The following is a 19,860-nucleotide window of genomic DNA, read 5'->3' as shown; positions in this document are numbered from 1 at the left end:
GGTGACAGGCTATTAAAAACTTTAAGGCAGTAAGTTGTTGTCATGCTTTAGCAACTTAGCAACAACTAAAACATCAGTGTATTATCAACATTATTCTCATACTAAATCCAAACCATAGCACTGTACCAGCTACTAGGAAGAAAATTAACTCTGTCCCAGCCAAAACCAGAACAGTTGTCTAAGTAGTTACTGTTGATACAGTAGTTAAGCTACAGTCCATCACAACCATATATATTCCCAAAAAAGACAACATTAAGAAAATGGCACAGTTCAGGCAAGTGTAGATACTATTTTCAGTTTGTACTGAGGCCATCTCAAAAGTGCTCTGTGGAAAATATTTTATTAGGACGTCCTGGGGACAGTAAGTACAACTTAGGTTTCCATTTCTGAAGTACCGCCATGTGAACAGTAACTCTGAGCAAACTGCATCTCTGATGGTTACAGCTCCTTCATCAATAAGCATGTCAGTAATTAATTAGGGGTATGAACTTTAGCATTTTACAAATTTATGGGTAACTTCATAGATTCCAACAGATTCCTTTGTTTTTTCATCATAGTCATTCCAATCCTATAGGAAATAAGATTTCACAGTATTAGTCACAGAAGATAGAATGCAATAGTGTCTAAAACACAGACTGGAATTCAAACTGAAACTAAGCCTTCCTCAAAGTTTGGGTCTTAGATTTCTGCGGAAAGCACTGTGCAGTCACTAAGCTAAGTTCTGATATCTGAGAGAAGCAAGAGCACTGACCTGAAATTAAATGGGCTTCAGTCTCAGTGTTTGAACAATGATTTTTTTTTTTTCATATGTAGTCCACAGCCTGTAGTGGACAAGACAGCAACCACGGCAGATGAAAGGATTATCTGTCATTTACAATGCCTTAGTCAGGTGGGTAAGCAGACAAGCAGATCCCTGCCCAGTAGGATACCAGGGAACAGATTTGACCTTGAGATTCTTGCTGACAGCCAAGGAAGATTTGCAATGCTGGAGTCATTATCCTGAGCTTTGAAGGACAGTGTCTTTATATTACTTTTTAATATCTCTGCGCACAGGAAAAAGTGTAGGCATCTTCCTAGAAAAATCAGTTCACCACTCTCAATAACCCAAGCCATTTAGTATTCCAGGTGTTTGCTCTCTGGAATTCCCGAGTGACTTAAAAGAAGTTGCATTTCTACGTTTGTCAGCTGCTAAGCTATCAAATGCGTACTTCTAAAATGATGCTGTTGTTAGTAATGCTGGTTGTTCATAGTTGATTTTAGTTTCTCTCTCCAGCTATGACCTTCCTGTGCCTACATGAAAGAGCAAAACTGGTGTCTTGCATGTGCAGGGTACATATTTTGGACTAGTGACTTAGGGAAAGCAAGCTAGATAATTAGATTTACTAATGAAACTAAGACAACATACCTTTTCTAACAAGTTTATGTCATTGAAAGGTGTGCCAGATTCTGCACCTTCAGCGGCAAACCCTGCCTGCAAACACATTTGCAGTAAGTTTTCAAGAATAAGTTGTACCCAGAAAATAATAAATATGATCATTGAAATGTGTTTAAAGAAAGTAACTCAGCACAAATCTTTACTGTATTTCTTTTAAATTAGGTAGAAAGAATGGTCAAGCTCTTTCCTGGTTAAGGGTCAGTATAAAGTTGTGAACCTGTTTGTGAATTGGGAAAATTCAATCTAAGCAACCACAGAGTAAAATGAAGGAACACTGCTCCTCTATTTTTCCTGCCAAAATGGTATTTCCAAATATTCTAGATAAGGTTAAACCTGAGTTTCTAAGTTTTTGTAGCAGCATCCAACTAATAATAACGTAATTTGTGTTGAGAATCCATACAGGCATTAGGTCTAAAATAGCTTCATAATAACCTTACACTGCAAGAAAACAGTAGAAAGAAAATGTGGAAGAGAGTTAATAGTTTTGGCTTAAATATCATCAGAATCCAAGACACTCTAGAGAAGGAGCAGCCTGTACTGGATTTAGGTACAGAAGTGACTAGCAAGCTTTATGTGAAAGGAGGATCAGCTGGCTAAATGAACAGATCAGTATACCCAAACAATCATTTCAAAGGGGAGAGTTCTTCACTGTTGTTACTGTTGTTTTTAAAGAGGTGAAGGAAAGGATAGCACTAGGAAGGAAACAGCATATCAGTGGGGTATAGCACAAGAACAAGGTGTTCTTTTTTATCTTCTACAGGAACAGCTCTCGTTTTCAGGTTCACAGTTATCAAGCTGTAAATTAAGTTTTATTAGTTTTAAAAGTAAACTTAAAAATCTTGGCCACCTCTGTAGCATACAGGAAGGTTTTTTACATTGCCATTTCTAACTACAGAATTTTATTAAGAAATGGCTAAAAAGCAAAGGTAGCTTCTTCCTGGTTTTCTGCAAGGGATCTACACTTGCCTTTTTGAAAGAAATCCCCACTAGTGCCAGTTAGAAATTTAACTGTGTAAGAATGTGTGAAGTAAGCCACATGATTTTAAAATATTTTGGGATTTGAATGGAAGGTTAAGCACTTGGGAGTTAAATAAACCACGGAGTGGTTATTTACCCAGACGTAACAATGGGAGAGCTATCTGCAAGGCACAGTGTGAATATGGCCTTTATATAATTGTCAGAAGCCCATCTCAAGGGAACTGCTGGGGGTGGAGAGGAAGATCAGCATCATGGGACAAAAATGCAGAGCTGCAGTATATATCAAACACTAGAAAAATAAGAGAAGTCCTGCTTTTGCCACCTGGAGATATTCACCAGCCCTCCAAGGAAAAAGAAGCCATGTGACTGTAATTACAAGCTTCTGTACCAGACACTCAGCGGGACCTGCATTCTTACATCTTTGGCATCAGAGCAGAGACTCGTTTAATCTCTGCCGAAGGGAGCTGGGACATTCAGTGACTTGTCTGCTCTCTGCTGACTAGTGAAGGACCAAGAGCTAAAGCATAAACACACGCACCAATGAAGCAAAAATGCCTATTGACTTTACAACACAGTGAATTGTCACACTTTTGTTACCAGTGAAACTATTGGTTGTGCCACAAAGCAAAGAGCTTAAGAAGGTTTAAGAGAAATTTTATAAAGAAACCTCCATTTTTTAGTTGAAGCATTCACTTGAGGGACAAGGGCAGGAAAGGAGCTGAACTATCCTCAAGTAAAACCAAATATATATCAGATTTGCAGTAGATGTATCTACTTAAGCACATTAAACAAGAAAGGTAAGTAACTGGGGGGAAAAAATTGTCCTTGCTCATTATTAGAACACACATGTACCTAGTTTGAATTTGTTGCTGCTACTAGGTAGGAAAAGAGGGTTTATATCAGAGAATCAAAGGATACTTTCTCCTTTATCAGACTCAAATGATTTTTTTGAGAAAACTACTGTAATTTAAATAAGACATGCAAGCATTAAGCCACTCTAAATTGACTTCAGGTATGGTTGTATTATGTCTATCAAAAAATACAAAGAAAATAGAATAATGCTATGGCCATGTGCTATGCTTGGTGCTAATCAAAAGCCAGATCTCAGGTTGTGGAGAAGCCAGGCTGGTTTGGATCATGTCAAATGTAAAGCAGTTTATAGAATTGTTTGGGACTGCAGGAGCCTATATACTTACTCATTTAGGCATCAGAAAATTCACTGAAATATCTGCTCAGGGATTCAAGTGTACTCTCCAATAGACTGCACAGACCAAACTTTGAGAATATTAAATTAAAAGCTTTATTATAGCTGTGAAGTCTTTGTTCTGCAGATAAAAATAAAATTGACAGCTAGGATGCAGAGCTATAAACATCTCCTACATTGTGCAGTCTTCTCATGGATTTTTCTTGAAGTGCAAGTTCTTAGGTCTGGTTGCAAAGCTTTCAAACAGGAATAAACCAATAACCACTCTGTTCCTCAAAAAGATAGGCTTCACTTAAATATATAAATAAATAAATAAAAGAGGACCTCTGGCAGCACACTACAGTGGTGATTTTATTTATACCGAATTCTTTGTAGGATCAGCTTTTTTAGTCTGTTTCTTAGCATAGCGTCACAGTCAGAGGGAAGGATAAGACAGGTTTGTATTTGTCAATCTATTTACACCTAATCCAACTGGAATAACAGGTTAAATATAGTAGGGAGTTAGCTTGCATATGGCATGACCATGCACAAGCAAATGAATCACTGAAGACTGGCTTGGCCCTGAAGAAGTCCTTTAACTCTGAACCTTGAGGTGTGCTTTGCAAGAGTCTTTAACTGCCGTTGATCTTCAGTCTTTGTCTGATCAAGTTTCAAATGGAAAAATGCCAATATTCATTTCCTATGGCTTTGGTGATGTCAAATCTCAAAAAAAATTTGATTTTTTTTTTAGAGGCCATATACTGAAAACTCTTCATAACCTGAACTTCATCTACTCTCCATAACGTACCAAGAAGCAAAGTGGCGCTCTCCTGAATGTGGCACTCTAATTATGCACTCTTGCAATTCCCCTTTGGGAAAGACTCTCTTTTCCAATAACCTGAGCAATGAAGGCCATTCAAATGAATTAAAATGAGCAGTGCTGAGTCACCTGTAAGGCAATTTGAATACAACTCCAAGACATGTTTAATTTTAGATTTTACTGGCCCAAAGAATACCAGAGTTGTTAGCTGCTTGCAGGGGTTTTTTTTTGGAGTCAAATGAAGTAAAAGAACTGTGGAGAGGATGGAAAACTGGGGCGGTCTAGGACGTTCCAGGAAGAGCAGTACCATTTCAAATAGTGTGTATTTTATCACTCTAGAGTCTATAAGAAGTGTTCTTAAAAACTGAGAAGCAAATCGCGAATAATAACTCACCTGTGGCTGAAAGTCAACCGGTTCCAGACCTCGGCATTCAAACTCCACTATCGTTTTGAATTTCTCGCTGTCTTCAGCCTATAATTGAGTCAGAATACCATTAGTTTTCATCTAATAGGGAAAGACAGTGACAAGCATTAGTCTAGGAATGAATTGCTTTAAAGGCAGTACTATCAACTCTGATGTCCCAAGTGACAGCAAAATCCTAGGGCTCATTTAATAGGTGGTAATTAGCTAGAATTTCTTAATCTACCACAAGGAAGCCTTCAAAAGGAAATTAATATGGGCATTATATAATCGCCTCTAATTTGAGTGGTACAATTTTCTGTTTTGCTTACGAAACGTATCACAGATTATTCTACACTTGAGACTGTGCAGGAGCCTACAAGAGACAATTTTCTGTCAGAGGAGAATACCAGCTTTTTGTGTTCTTGAAAGAGGAATGTGGTGATAAAGCAAAACCTCCAAATATTATTAATGCTTATTTATCTTTCACTTATTATATAAAAGAGAAAACAAACTTACGTTATAAGGTTTGATTGTCTGACTTAAAATATCTAAAAAAGAAAATAATGAGAAGTGTAAAAGTGAGTCTTCAGTTTTATTTAGCACAAACCAAGCACCAGCTTCTTCTTTCGAATAAATTTCCTTATACCAAGTAAAAGAAACAAAATACCCAAGTGGTTCTTGCAGTTGGCCCTCAAAAGGTAGAATTCAATTTTTCTCACTTCTCCTGAGAAGTTTACATTACACCATTTTGTTACCCTACCAATGCAAAAAAAAATTGCATGCTTTTGTAAAATGACATTACAGATACGAGTTTCGTTCATGCAGAAACCTGAACTCACCAGGAGGCCTTGCTGTCTCCTTCATGAGCATGATGACAAGAATGTACCTGTTGTGAACTCAAGGACCAGTGTACAAGGAAAAAAAATCCCTGGTGAATGCTCTTTACAAACAGTGCCAAGCAAAAATTGGGACAAAAAATAAACTTAGGAGAAAAAGTGTAAAATGGATGCTGCCTCTTAAATTTCTAAGCACATACCAATGGAGTTCTCCCTGGAGCACAGCTTGCATTTCTGCACCATAGTGGCGCTTCCTCTGCCTCCTTTCAGGGGAGCACTGTCCTAAAACCCATGACAACAGAGACATCATTTTTAACTGCACTCTAGCTGAGCCACTGGAAACCTCTGCAAAGGTAAAGTAGTTTTTACAACAATGGTCTTTAACTTCTTAAAAATACTGCAATGAGAAGGCTTTTTTTAAACTAGAGAGATCTGTAATTCAGAAAGCTGTGATTATCAAAGAATAATTCTTTTCTAGACTTAAAATAGTGAATAATGGATAGTTATGTCTTGTCCATATAGGCATGTTCCATTAATTCCTCAAAATATATTTTTACCATTCAGTAGTATGCAGCAAAGAGGGATGATTATTCCTAAGAACAGAACCTTCTCTTATCCCTGACAAATTTTATCCTGCTTTTTCAGTTTCCAAATGCTAATTTAGCATGCTTAACTCACCTTGAATTACCTAAACTTCTCCAAAAAGATTCCATCAGCATCAGAGAAATATGCTACAGGCACAACCTTACTCGCATATCACCTCAAAATTTGTTTTCAAATGGTATTTTTACAGAAAGGCAGCTTTTCAAAGCAAATGTAAATACTTTGTAACCAACAGTCACCATTCCAACGGCATATTTCAATTAACAGTTTCCAAATATTTTTTTAATATGGAATATGATGGCATTTCCTGAATGCATATAGCTATTAAAAATACTATCTCATCCAAAGTGCAAGTCATCATATCCCTGACGCTAATATCCCTTGCATGTAAGAGGCGGGTTTGTTTTCTCATTTTGTTCTGATGCAGATTACAACAGGGAAACATACCATCAGTCGCAGATATTGCCATTTTTCAGAAACTTCACCACAGTTCCCACATTTCAGCTGAAAAATAAACATAAATCAGAGAATTTAAAGCTGTCAATAATCAGGGATTAAAAAGCTGAAGGAGCTGATGTGAGCCCCCCAGAGTCACAAACCCCACTGTTTCACAGCTGAGAGGAGCCAGAGGCAGGTATGAGGTGCTGTCTATCCTGGCAGGCCCATTAGCTGACTTCACCTGGCAGGTATGCCCGCTGCAGAGGGTCTGTCCTTTGTGCGTTGGATGGAAAATGTGTTACAAAGCACCGTCGCAAAATAAAAGATGGGAATAGCGCATCTCGCCACTTGGCTGGGCTACCTGCCAATGGATATTGGATTACCTCACCAATGGAGGCACTGACCAACACTTGAACTTAAGACTTTTCATTACTGCAAACTAATGTGTAATGTCACGTATGTACTAACACATACATGTCTATATACTTATACCATCACATTGGTTGCTCCCATAGCAGCCTGCTTGCACTGTGTGGAAAAAAACACATCGCTTTTTAAGCTGAGTGATGTGACATTGAACACCACAGGCCTCCATCGCCAGGTGCCCCGCTGGACAGCCCAACGGGCTCTTAACGCCGAGAACGGCCTTCCCCTGCTCCCGAAGACCCCGAGGCCGCCCCCGCCCACCGCACCTTGAGGTACCAGCGGAAGTCCTCCCCCTCGGCCCGCAGGTGGGTGATGTTCTCCAGCGTGGCGCGCAGCTGCAGCCCGATCCTCTGCAAGGCAAGAGGCAGCGAGAGAGGCTGTCACCTCAGCTCAGTTCGGCCCGCTTCAGTTCGGCCCGGCCGCGGCTCCTACCTACCCCCATGGCCTCGCAGGCTGCGCGGCAGCACACGGGGCCGCGGAGGCGCCGCACTATCGGAACTCCCCTGACGGCCCCCCTCAACCCCGTCCCGCCTCTCGCGGGAGCAGCTGCGGGTTTCAAGCCGCTCCTGCGTGTTTTTAGTCCTGTGGAGTTTGGGTTTTTTTTTTCTCCACCCTCCACCGCGTTGCGTTGGTGCCCTCAGCCAAGCTGGCCGCCGCCTCCCGGTGCTCTCTGCCGGGGTGAAGCCGACGGGAGGCCGAAGCTGCCCTCGGCTAAGATGGCGCCCGCCGTCGCGGCCCCGGGCGGGAGGCGCGGCCGGCAGGGCCCCGAGGAGCGGGGCGGCCGGTTTAGGGGATGAAAGCGGAATGGTGGTGGTGGGGGAGCGGGACAGGCATGTGGGGAGGGTGCTGGCGGGAAAGGCGGAGGATGCCCAGGGAGAGGGCATGTGTGGCGAGAGGAGGGAAAGCGGGAGGTGGTGGCACAGGTGATAGGGGTTAGATGTTTTTACCTTTAAAAAAGTCATTTAACCACAATCTTTTTTTAATCGCAGTGGCTACTGATTTAGGAAAAACAGAAAGAGGTGCTAGAGAAAGTAAGGGCGCAGTTTGGCAGAGCTGCCCTAGGGAACACCCTCGGAGCCTGTGGGGAACCTCAGACCCACTGTGGGGGTCTCCCACAGTGCTTTACAAAAATTACCACTTCAAAGTTGAGACATGTTTGGTCCTCTAAGTCTCTTAATCAATTCTGCACAACAGATCTGCTAGTCTAGAACTTAAACTAAATATATTCTACACTGCTTTTAATTTCAGTTTTTCTAAAGCTGGATGGGAGTATCAGTGAGGATCCTGGATGGCTCCCAGGTGGCCTGTTGTCTACTTCTGCTCTGAAGGCAAACGGTTAATCACAGCAGCAGGTTGTTATAACTTTTGCTATAACCAGTTATCATGTGCAGAGTCAGGGCTTCAGTTGTTTCATGTATTTGAGCTGGCCAACAGAATATCCAACTCAGGACAGTAACAAAAGTTTATCTTGACAGCTGGCAAAAGTTTCATTTCACAGAACCAGACTTAATTCCATTTTCTACTGCTGCATAGAAAAGTGAAATACAGCTTTGTGTGATACAAGTGAAGTTAACATACCCTGAACCTACCATGATAAAAGGAAGGAAGGAAGTCAGGAAGTCCTTAGGAAGTCAGTTTCTCACCAGAACTTATAAATTAAAAATACAGATCTCACCATTTTATTAAGACAGTCACTGACAGTTTGTAAAAAAAACATTCTAACATACATAAAAGCTCCAGGCCAGAAACAGCAAGGAATTGAAACAGCATTCCTTCCCGCTGCCCTCCCCCCGCCCGCCCCAATACTGCAATACAAACTTCAGTTTGTTTGATTTAAATTGGCTTAATCTTGAAGTGTAGTCCAATAAGACTGAAGACTAGGCATTTAAGGTCCTGGACCAGGTAGTAGAACACCCTCAAGCCTTCTGGATCCCTGCAGTGCACAACAGAAGGAAGGGGAAAAAAAAAGGCTAGATTAGATTAGATTGACGTTCTAAGAGAGCAGTCTATAGAACTAACCTATTAAAAAACAACAAAGCCTACAGGGAGACTTTTCAGAGGTCATCTTAGACATTAACAGACTTTTTAAATTCTACATTGATTGGTAAAACATTCTGTACTCCAAGTTTGCGTGTTTTAAGTCTTAACAAAATATGCATTTTTATAATGAAAGCAAGTAGTAACACTACTTTGGATTTAAAAAAACACAATACTCAGTCTTTTCAGCTTAGGTGAAATACAGAAATCTTGGTTCTCCCAGAGACATTGGTGTGGATGGGCCAATGACACTTTGGTTCAGACTCTGAACACGCCTAACAGGGGTTCCTGCAGTCAGGTTAGCTGCTCGGTGAGTTTGAAAATACAGCGTGTAATGCCACAGTCTAAAAGCATTTGGTATGTCACGCTGGAGCACAGAGCACTTCTGCCCCCAGGAACTGATTTGTACTTTGAAACAATATAAAATACAAATACCTAGTCATCAGCAAGTTCTATGACAGATTGTTACACAAAAACAACACCAACATAAAAAAGCCGAGTACATACTTGGATTGGTTTACATCAATGAGCGAACCGATTTTTGACGTGGTAAAGGAGATGTGCTCATCACCGATTACTATTTCAAGCTCCTGAAAAATAAAAGATTATAGGAACCCAAACTACTGCTTTATGGTCTTAGTTACAGAAATACTTAAGTACGGAGATGATGGCGTTTCAATTTTTATTACAAAGCTATTGATGCAGCAGGTCTGTAAATCATTAACTCTCACAACTCAATTGCCATTTGGGCACTGCTCAGGTTTTAAAATAGTATGTTTCCCTCGTGGCTAGAAGCAATACTGACTTGAAGAAAAAGTTCAGCTATGTTTCTAACGAGCCAACACATAAAAATTAAAGCAGCAATTAGAAAAGACACTGTCCACCAACCTGTCGACCAACTCTGTCAGGAGGAGGCCAGAGAGCATCATCTTCTTTCGTGATTTCACTGTCGTCGATTATTCTCTTCAGCTCCTCCATCACGCTCTTATGCACGTAAGCCTACAAACAACATTCCAACATGAAAAAGCAACCCCAAGCGTGACCCAGCGCGCTGCCGCGGTTATCCTACTTGCACACACCGCCACACCAGCGCTTTGCTCTGCTGATTCCCGACGCAGCACCCGCTCCAGGCAGGCGCGGGCCAGCACAGGCGCCCACCTCCACCTCCACCTCCACCCGGCAGCGGGCCGGCGCCGCAGCGTGCGGAACCCGCCGACTCCCCCCCCGCCTCTCGCTTACCTCCTTTCGGATCATGACGTCGTTCTTGTAGTTGCTGTTGTTGGCGTAGCGCAGCTTCCCTGGCGAAGACAGGACGGACGTTAAACCGCCGCCGGGGCAGCGCTAGGCGGCCCCGCTCGGCGGCGGCCCCGGCCCGGCTCCGCATCCTCCCGGAAGCGGAGAGAACGGGTCCCGCCGCGCCCCCTCCCTCCCGGTCCCGCCACGCCCCTCACCATCGGGCCGGAACTCGAACTCGAGGAACTCGTGGCCGAACTTGCCCTTGTGCCCCACGTAGTACCGGAGGTAGAAGTCGCTCGCCATGGTCCCGCCGCCGCCCCGGCATGCACGGCAGCGGCGCGGGCGAAGCGCGTCACGGCGGGCGGGCGGGGCAGAGAGTGCTCCCCACTCCGATTGGCCGGCAGCGCCGACGGCCGCGAGCCGGAGCAGCAACGGCGGCGGTTCGGCCGCCCCCTGGCGGGCGTCAGTGGCTGCAGCCGGGCCCGTCAGGGCGGGGCTGGGCTCCCGCCCTCTCTGTCCGCAGCGGGAGGCGGCCCCCGCGGCGGGAGAAGGGCAGGGCGTCGGCCAGGACTCAGCTGGGGCGGCCCGGACATCGCCGAGTCCCCTAGAGACACGGAGCGGCACAGGTGAGGGGCGCCGCCTCACGACCGCCTTCCCCAGGGCAAAGGCTTGGGCCTTCGGCAGGTGGCTTCCCCGTGGGCCTTGGTAGCTGACACAAGGCTGTTTTCTTGTGGTAATATTTGCAGTGTTTGACAGAAAAAAGTCAGACTGGTGCTTGATTATCGCATCCACTTTCCCCACACTGCAGTTGTGGTGGCGATGGCTTGGGTACCGTCACTGAAACACCGAATGGGCTGAAGTCCACACGCACGTATTGGTTTGTCAGTCAGGACTGCCCAATTCAGTCAGTGAAGGGCATGCTGCATGCTTTGCCCTAAAACTTGCCGTTTTTTTCTAGGTGGAAAATCGGAATTATTCACTTGTTACTAATAAAGTCTTTCTTGTAATATTTAGACATAGTAGTAATAAAAGAAAAACGAGGTGCAGCTAGCATTTTATTATGAGTCCAGACATTAACATTTAGTGTTAGAATTTGAAGCAGTTTGTGCTTCCCTCAGATGAAGGCAGTAACCCAGCCGAGCTGTCCCTGGGCTGGGTGTGGCCCCCACGCAGCCAGTGTACCCCTGTGCCTCCTTCTCACTGGCACTGGTTTGTTGAATAAGCCTCATCAATGGTGGCCTGAAGTTTGAGAGTAAACGGACTGGTGGCAATATCTACCTTTTTGCTCTTCGGGGAACTGCCAAGAGAAAGGAAATAGCCAGAGACATGCCCTTTTGTAAACTATTCCCTTCTGAAAGACAAATTTAGAAATAGGGTATCTCTTGTGCTGATTACTAGAAAGGTCACTTTTTATTGAGGACACTGAATGAGGGAGGACATTTTGTACTGTGGTAGTACTGAAAATGGATTTTACACTGATTAACTTGATTTCATTTAGGTGGTGCTGTGTCACATCCCAGGTGTAGGCAGTTAGTGCAGGGCTAATGAAGCTCACTCTGCTTACTTTAGAGTTACAGCAAGATTAAGTCTGGCAATATTTGCTATTATGAACTGAGTAGAAATAGCTGAACTGCTTCCAGATCTAATCTGTCTGTGGAAATAACATAGTCTTTGGTATGGTATTGTGTAAATATCAAATAAACCTTTTGATATCAGTTAATTATGCATGGAGGAAAGCCCTAGGTGTCCACATCTGGACATAATTCATACATAAACTGACTAAACCCCCCATTGATAGGTCAGATTTGGCTGTAGTTTGTTTTTCAGGAGCCCTGTATGTTTTGTGATCTAGCTTCCTCTTCTGACTATGTAGGAGCTCTAGCTTTCACTAGTACAGTGAAAAACCAAAAAAAAAAGGCTGGGATTGGTGGTTGAATTCTTTTAACATAAATTATTGCAGTGAGAGGCAATACAGTAATTTTCTGGAAAAAATATGAATGTTTAAATCTAGGCAGTCATAAATTAATGTTAAATAGTTATTTTGGATATATTTTAGGACTTAATTGGAGTAAAATAATGGAGCAAAGAAATTGCATCTTTGTCTTGTTTAACTTAAATTAATATTTGCTTGGACCTAAATACACTATTCACTGGGCACACACAAAATAAAGAATAATTTATTATAGACTCACCAAGAGTGAGAGAAGAAAATAAAAAGATAGGTAGAGGGAGGTGAAATATTTAAGGCTCACTCTTGAACAGATAATGGACTCCTAGTGTCCTTCACTATGTGGTAGTAGGTCAAGCTCCTTCTCCTCTGCCTAGGTTACACAGCTTTTCTTACGTTCTTTTCCCAAGGGAATTGGAGGATATTGAGGGACAATGATGAGTAGTCTGGAGAAATCTATTTATGAATAAAGATTTAAAACTAAATATGTAAAACTCGTCTAAATGATGAAGTAGAGCACTTTTTGTTACGTCTAATATGGCAGTACTCATTGCATTTGTATTGTAGTTTGGTTGTTCTGTATGGTGTGGCATGTGACATGATATGTTGTACTGTGTTTACTCAGAATAAACTTAATCCTTACCTGTAGTTAGAAGTTAACAGAACGACATCTTCAGAGTTCTGCCAGATGTCATTACAAAAGTGAGGACATCTTTTGGAGTTAGAGTTTTTTCTATTAGAAAATCAGAATTATGGTTCATTTTGAAGCAAACGCCACAGAAGCACCTCAGAAGGTGTTAATGAAACAAGACAGAAGTTTGGCGAACTGAAATAACATTAGGTTAAAGATGTTAACTAAAGAAACTGTAAAAGGTTTTTTTGAAGTTTCACTCTATGAAGAGAAGTTTAAGAGTGTAAATTTTAAAATAAATGTTAAATCACTTTTCTTCTTGCATTTACATTATGGTTAGGAATACCGGAAATATTAAGTCTGGCCGGGTTTGACTGGAAGATATATTTGACTTCAGAACATACACGAGTCTTTTTCTGTTCACAGCTGAGATGCTAGGAGGCAAATTCAGAACTGTAATGGAAAGCTGGCCTGCATGAGGAAGTTAGTATATGCACCTTGCCTGGATTTATGTCTAGTTTACTTCAGTTTAGCTTTTCATGGTTAAGTGACTGGCCCATGTGAAAGACATTCACGTACTACACTCACTAAATTACTTTCTGTAAGCCTCATAGACTCCTCTGGTTTACAGCTTCCTAACATTCAGTCTCTTTGGGTGCCATATTCCCACTAGAGCAGTTACGGTAAGAAAGACCTCAAATTGTGTGAATTAAAAAAAGTTAGTCCTTAGCCTGTTCTACGTGTTAGTCCTAAGTGTATGCATAAGAAGAGGCTCAGTGTTTGGCAGGAAATGTTGGGAGTCCTTTTTTCCTGTTAAAAGTAAATTGGAGTTGCAGTGTCTCACAGCATTTAAGGATCAAACACTTAAATGTCTTTCTATTCCATTTCTTCTTCCTGAGTTTTTCCATGTAAAAAGGATCTAATGTGGTTACATTGCCTTATTCTGTTACTGTCAGTCCACTTCTAGCACTTACAGGAAGTTGATGCAGTTCATTGCTGTTCTGTCTATCCAGTCAGAAGCCACTCCAAGTATGGTGTGAATCTTTGTTTAAATAGTATTGTCCTTTTCTAGGAATATTGTCTTGAAACTGATCACTTAATACAGTTCTAATTCTTTAAAACTAACAGAGTACCAGCTAGCAAAGCCCTCTGATGCAAACTCATGGGAACTACCACTAGGAAGCCTTGCCAGACCTGGGCATCTGATGAGAAAGTTTTTCTGGGGTGATTCCTGTCTAAATGAGTGGGACAAAGTCATGCCTGTCCTGCTGGGCTTAGTAGCTTGGGCTATTGAATCAAAGGTCCCCATATCTTTCCCATCACAATAAACCTACCTGTCTACCATTCTGTCACTTATGGCACCTTTCTGGTAAAATCTTTGAGTTTTTCTCCAGTCCTCTCACAATGTAATTGGCTATAGATAGTATCCAAAATGTATTCATTCAAGAAAAGAGTGTTCTTCTGGAATCACAAAGGGCTGTTTATAATTAAAATAGGTGGTTAAAAATTACTGATTTCTTGGCCATAGTTTCCTGGGTTTGGGCAGACCCTTGGTAGTAGCTGTATAAATGTGAAAAAGGATTCATTATTTTTTGTATCTTTGGGCTTGAATATTTACAGTTGCATTCTGCATTCTTTATGAATTTCCATTCTATAAAGTATCTAAAAGTTGGCCCTTCAGTAGGAGTCCTACTGATACAGAAATAGCTAACCAATTGCTTTCTTAACCCTTACAGGTAGTGCAAAGAAATTAAAACATGAGCCTAAAAAAAGTAACGTTCATATTTATACCAGATTGAAGGATTTTTGGCAGAACTATTACCCTGCTTATTATATGAACTTGGTTGTCCAATCTAAAGGTAATACCAAGTATAAACTTTGTATGTTCCTCTGAAGTACTGTCTAGTTTTACTTCAGAGGGTTTTTTGGTGAGGAAATGACTCTACTGTAATTGTCTAAGTTGTTTTATAAGCTTTTTCAGGAATATCAGTGCTTAATGCATTGTTGTTTAAATTACTGTGTTGGAAGGAAGGGCAAACTGGAATATGAGTTACCCTGAGAACCTGCATTTAAATTAATCTGGGAGGTCTAAACTGTCTTTGAGTTCTGTATGCTAATTCTAACATATTTTAGAATGAATGCATATTATGGGGGAGATAAAAATGTTTTTTGCTGTGTGTGTATTAGTTTTTTTTTCTTCTTAAAATGAATGTCATGTTTGGTGGCATTACAATAGATAGTATATTGCTACCACAGTGCTGTTTGGGTTATCTTGACACCTTTGTAATCAAAAGGCATGCTAGGCTTGAATGCATTTGCTTAAGGTTGTATTTGTGAAAGACAGAAATGTGTGGATTGTAGTTCTTTTCATTCTGCTTAAAATCATGTACAAAGTTATTATTCTGTCTGTGAAGAAAGTACCTCTATAAATACACATTTTTAGCATTATTATTTTAGATATGATAGAAGGACTGTAATATTACAATGTGCACATCAAATCTTGTTACTGATACTGGTTTGTAAGGTTTTTTGGGGTTTTTTTGTTGTTTTAAGAAGAGCAAAATTTACATGATTTTCACTTCTGACCTATGGGGAGCAGTTTATCTATGGGACTAGGCAAAACGGGATAAATCAGATAAACATGCTCTGAATATTTCTATTTGTTTGGTTTTTTTCTTGTGTCAGTAAAAGCTGGCAGAAAGCTCTAATAAATCAACCTACTTTGGATCCCTAATTTAACTTAGTTTTAAGGTGGCAAGATTTATGAATTGTTTGTATTTTTCTGAAAACCTGCGTATGCCACTGAAATAGTTGTATTTCTGCCTTTTTTTTCTCTTCACTAGAAACGTTGAACACTTTGAAAATTGGGTGACAGATTTTTTTTCACAGATTCCAAATAAGTCAGGTTCTTTTCTGATATTTTTCATGTCTGTAAGTTGTGAAACTATGTTCTAAACATGAAGAATTTTATGCAATTGCTTTTCCTTGTATCTACAGAGGCTTTAATTCTTATTGATTCCCTTATCAAAGAAACTACTTTCACTGACTAAATTAAGACAACATAATCTTTGGAAGTTAATAATCATAGAATGTTTCTTTAAAATGTATTTGATAGCATTTAATGTGTTCTGTGGTGTGGATCTTGACTTTGCACATAGATCCCTGTTATACCTGTGTTAATTCTTTAGTTGCTGGGAAGAGAATTCTGTTCTAGTTTTGAAGAATGTTAATTTCTATGCCTCTGCATTGTGTGAAAGGTAATTAGTATCAAAATATAGCTGAGTCAGCAGTCTGTTGTGGCCATTAGAGACAAACTGCCTGTGGGTTTCTATGTTAGTACTAAGCTATGCATTGTAATAATGCTCTTTAGAAAAGACATCCCATTTCGTATCTTGAAATGGCGATATGGATAAGTTTTATCCACTTGGTTAAAAATGTAGCTCTGTAGGAAGTAACATCTACTGTTTTGGTGCCAAGTAAAATGACCTTATTATTCTCTGAGGTAAGATTTTCCCTGCTGTGCTATGCTGCTGTTGCCAGCTATTGACTGAAAGACATTCTTTGCAAACGCATATCCTTGCTTACAAGACAATACTTGCTGCAGATGACTAAGTAAACAAAAATGTGGTGTATTGGCATCCGTATTAGAAGAAAAAAATCCTACGCCTGGCATAAACTCAGATGTGTAAATGAGTGTCTGAAAAGGAGAAAGATTAATGGAAATTAATAGAAAACAGGACTGGAAGGGACTGTCCTAGTTGCCATGTTCATCCCCCTGTCCTCAGACAAAATCAGCTCTCTCTCATGTGAATCTTTTTGTGAACTTTAATGAAGCTTTTTGATTGATTTTGATTCTCTGCTTTTTCTATAGATTGTTTTTGTGGCAAATGCAAGTTTATCGTGTAATTTACTTTCTCATTTGAAAAGTCAGCCTCCATATGAATCTGTTTGGTTCTAACCTATTTGGTTTGGCAATGCTAGAAGTTGGTGTGTAGTCCGGTGTAATTAGAACAGCGAGCCTTGAAGAGTAACAGGGATGCGGTACAGATTAATCCACCTCATTATAGTTTTATTTCCACAAATAATTTAAGAAAATAAATATTACTTATTTAAATTAGAGTTTTTTCATGGTAGAACTGTGGCTTCGACTTATGCAAAATATTAGTTGCTCTTATTCAAAAATAGATGTGTGTTAATTCTCACTTCAAAATTTTAAAGAGATATTTACAAGGGCTAACATGGGGAAGACTGTCTCCAGTAGTTTCTTCTGAGATGCAGAAAGAATCTGGCACATCTTGACTGAAGTTAGCCTTTGTGAATTGTCCTCTAAGTAGTTCCCCCAAAATGTTGGTGTTACATAAGAAAGAGGTATCTTAAGTCACTGCATGTTTCAAGCTATTCATTTAGAAATTAGCCAAGTGCTGTATTCTATTAATGTATTTTTGTGGAAGCAGATTTTGTTTAAACCAATCTGACAAACTGTTTGAAGGTTCCCCAAGTGGCAGGGAGCAAAGGTATTTATTTAACCTTAGGCCCATGACCTTCCTATAGGGGCAGGTTATGTCTACAAAAGGGCTGTATGTCTGTGGAAGTAATCAAAGGAGTGTTGAACATTTCACCTCTCTAATTGGAATGTCCAGGTTCTGGTCCATGTCACTTGAAACAACATCTTACTTGTGTCGAGCTGCTCAAGATGATACTTCAGACCTTGGCTACTAAGCAGCTGTTGCTTACTTCCATGTGGCCTTGCTTTGTCTTCAATAAACATTGTGCTAATTTTTTTTTTCTTTTATTTGAAGTGGTTTACCAAATCCAAGTTTTGATCATCTGACAGAGCCTGTTGACAGACCAGAATTTCACAAACTTTACAGAGGTGAGAGACCTGGGGCAGTTCTATAACAGAAACTTTAAAATTTTACCTGTAGAGATGCTTATGCTGCTCTGAGCGGACCTCATATTCTCTGTTATGCTTTGACAAGAAGCTGAATTGAATTTTATTTCTTTCTGACTTTTTAACCTGTGTTTCTGCATACTTTTAAATTGTTTTTGCATTTCATTTTTTCTCATGCTTGTCATTTCCTCTAAACAACTCATGTTCTTTCAACATCTTTGATTCCAATATTTAGTTCTTTGCTTTTCCCTTATTCTATAAAGAAGGAAACTAGTCTAGTAGGTCAGGAGATCCAAACATAAGACTTCATTAGCAAAAAGATAGAGACCTCTGGCATGTCCTGTCTTCTCACAGAAAACTGCCAGGCCTTCCTTGTGCCCTGCAGGCATCAGATTTTCCAATCTCTACAGGCATTTGAAAACTTATGTCAAGAAAAATACATTGCTTTCCTTTTACACAGATAATTGTATCTTCGAGCAGTCTTTGATCTGGTGGATGCAAAAGTACCATCCATTTCCTGTGCAATCCTTATTTGTAAAACCTTTGTATAATTTTCAGGGATCCCTAGCAAAAAGCAGGCAAGCCCTCAACTTTCAAGACAGCCCTTGCAGATAGACTTGATGTGCAGGTGATGTGCTGAAGTCATTTAGGGTTGCCGTGGCAACCTTTTTCTCCTTTATCCAGAAAAAGACTGGTTTACCAGTAAACATACCCTTTCACAGTACCCTGTGACTTTTGTTCAGGGGTCTCAGAGTTATTAGAAGCAATAGATAGCTGGGCCCTGAAATTAGCAGTGTCATAGGCCCTCTTGTGCACCTTTGCTCACTAATGCTCTTTATCCTTCATCTGTAAGTATACCAGTATGTATTCCCTCCACCTTCTCTACATTTTTTTGGCAAAAGACTGGCCCTTGCATATTGCATGGGGGCATATAATTTCAGATTCTGGGTTTTGAGCACTATTATTTTTAGCTAGGAGATACAATTCTCAGTCCTGCTGTTCTCCTGTCCACTTTCCCTGATCTCAAAGAGTTCTTGGTCATCTTTTCCAAGAGTCTATTTTGTTGTGCGTAACTGTTCTCCTGCCCCTAGGAGCCATCAGATTGGTTCTGTTTCATGTCACTGGCAATTTTTCAGTGATAAAAAATAAAATAGGAGGATGGAAACCCAAACCAAGATGAAAATGATGATACTGACTGTAATAAACTAATCCAATTTCAGAAGTGAGGGAATTATTTCTCTGCCTGTAGATCTCATAATAAAGTGATTTGACTCTCTCAGAAAATTATTCTTGATTTCTAGTCGGTCAGGATTACTGTGACTGTAAGTCTATCCTGTTAAACCATGGGGACAGTGCATAAGCAGTACTTTATTGACAACGGTTTAACAGAGTGGTGGATGGCAGCTGAATGAATTAATGTATATATTTTTATATATTTCCACATACACAAGTGCATATGCATATGTTTTTTTCTACATCAAATAAAATATCTTGCCCACAGATGGCTCTTGGGATCAAAAGGATTGGAAATAATAACACATTTCTCTTTTCAATGAATAAACCCATTTTGCAGTTATCCCAGTCAGCAACATCCATCTGTTGAACATTACTTGGGCACTGCCCCCACAAGAGAAAAAATACAGGTAAAATTATGTTTAGACTATCATTATGTTAATTATGTAATTATCATTAATTTACATTATATTTTGATTTCATGCTGTTTATAAAACCTTTTGTGTAGAGAATCCAATAAATGATCAAGACCTCATCTCATGGTAATACCCCAGAAAAGGATAATTTCAGGATAATTTCATTTTGTGCTTCTGATTCTTTGAGATAGCATACAAAATGGTATCAGTATTAGGTATAATATCTCAATGTTGACATAATAGATATAATATCCCATAAACATATCTTACTTTTTAATGATCTTCATTGTACAGACTGTGAACTGATACTTGTGTGTTGTAGGATCCTGAGGCAATACAGGGCTGG

The 19,860-nt window shown here is 40.4% G+C and overlaps 2 protein-coding genes across 2 annotated transcripts; both read right to left on the bottom strand.

Annotated features, from left to right (window-relative positions):
• Nucleotides 1-306: 306 nt before the first annotated feature.
• Nucleotides 307-7,861, bottom strand: CZIB (CXXC motif containing zinc binding protein). Its single transcript, XM_072867614.1, has 8 exons — nt 7,559-7,861; nt 7,389-7,472; nt 6,706-6,762; nt 5,856-5,937; nt 5,336-5,367; nt 4,811-4,888; nt 1,406-1,471; nt 307-568 (listed from the first exon to the last, which is right to left on the bottom strand). The coding sequence occupies exons 1-8, from the start codon at nt 7,562-7,564 to the stop codon at nt 491-493; spliced, it is 483 nt and encodes a 160-aa protein (XP_072723715.1). The 5' UTR covers nt 7,565-7,861; the 3' UTR covers nt 307-490.
• A 924-nt stretch (nt 7,862-8,785) lies between these two features.
• On the bottom strand, nt 8,786-10,767 carry MAGOH (mago homolog, exon junction complex subunit). Its single transcript, XM_072867248.1, has 5 exons — nt 10,611-10,767; nt 10,399-10,457; nt 10,048-10,158; nt 9,667-9,749; nt 8,786-9,055 (listed from the first exon to the last, which is right to left on the bottom strand). Exons 1-5 carry the CDS (start codon nt 10,696-10,698, stop codon nt 8,956-8,958), a joined length of 441 nt encoding a protein of 146 aa, XP_072723349.1. The 5' UTR covers nt 10,699-10,767; the 3' UTR covers nt 8,786-8,955.
• Nucleotides 10,768-19,860: the final 9,093 nt, after the last annotated feature.

Source organism: Ciconia boyciana, chromosome 7 (assembly GCF_034638445.1).
Source record: "Ciconia boyciana chromosome 7, ASM3463844v1, whole genome shotgun sequence".
NCBI lineage: Eukaryota > Metazoa > Chordata > Aves > Ciconiiformes > Ciconiidae > Ciconia > Ciconia boyciana.
This window is presented reverse-complemented; position numbering and strand designations above follow the sequence as displayed.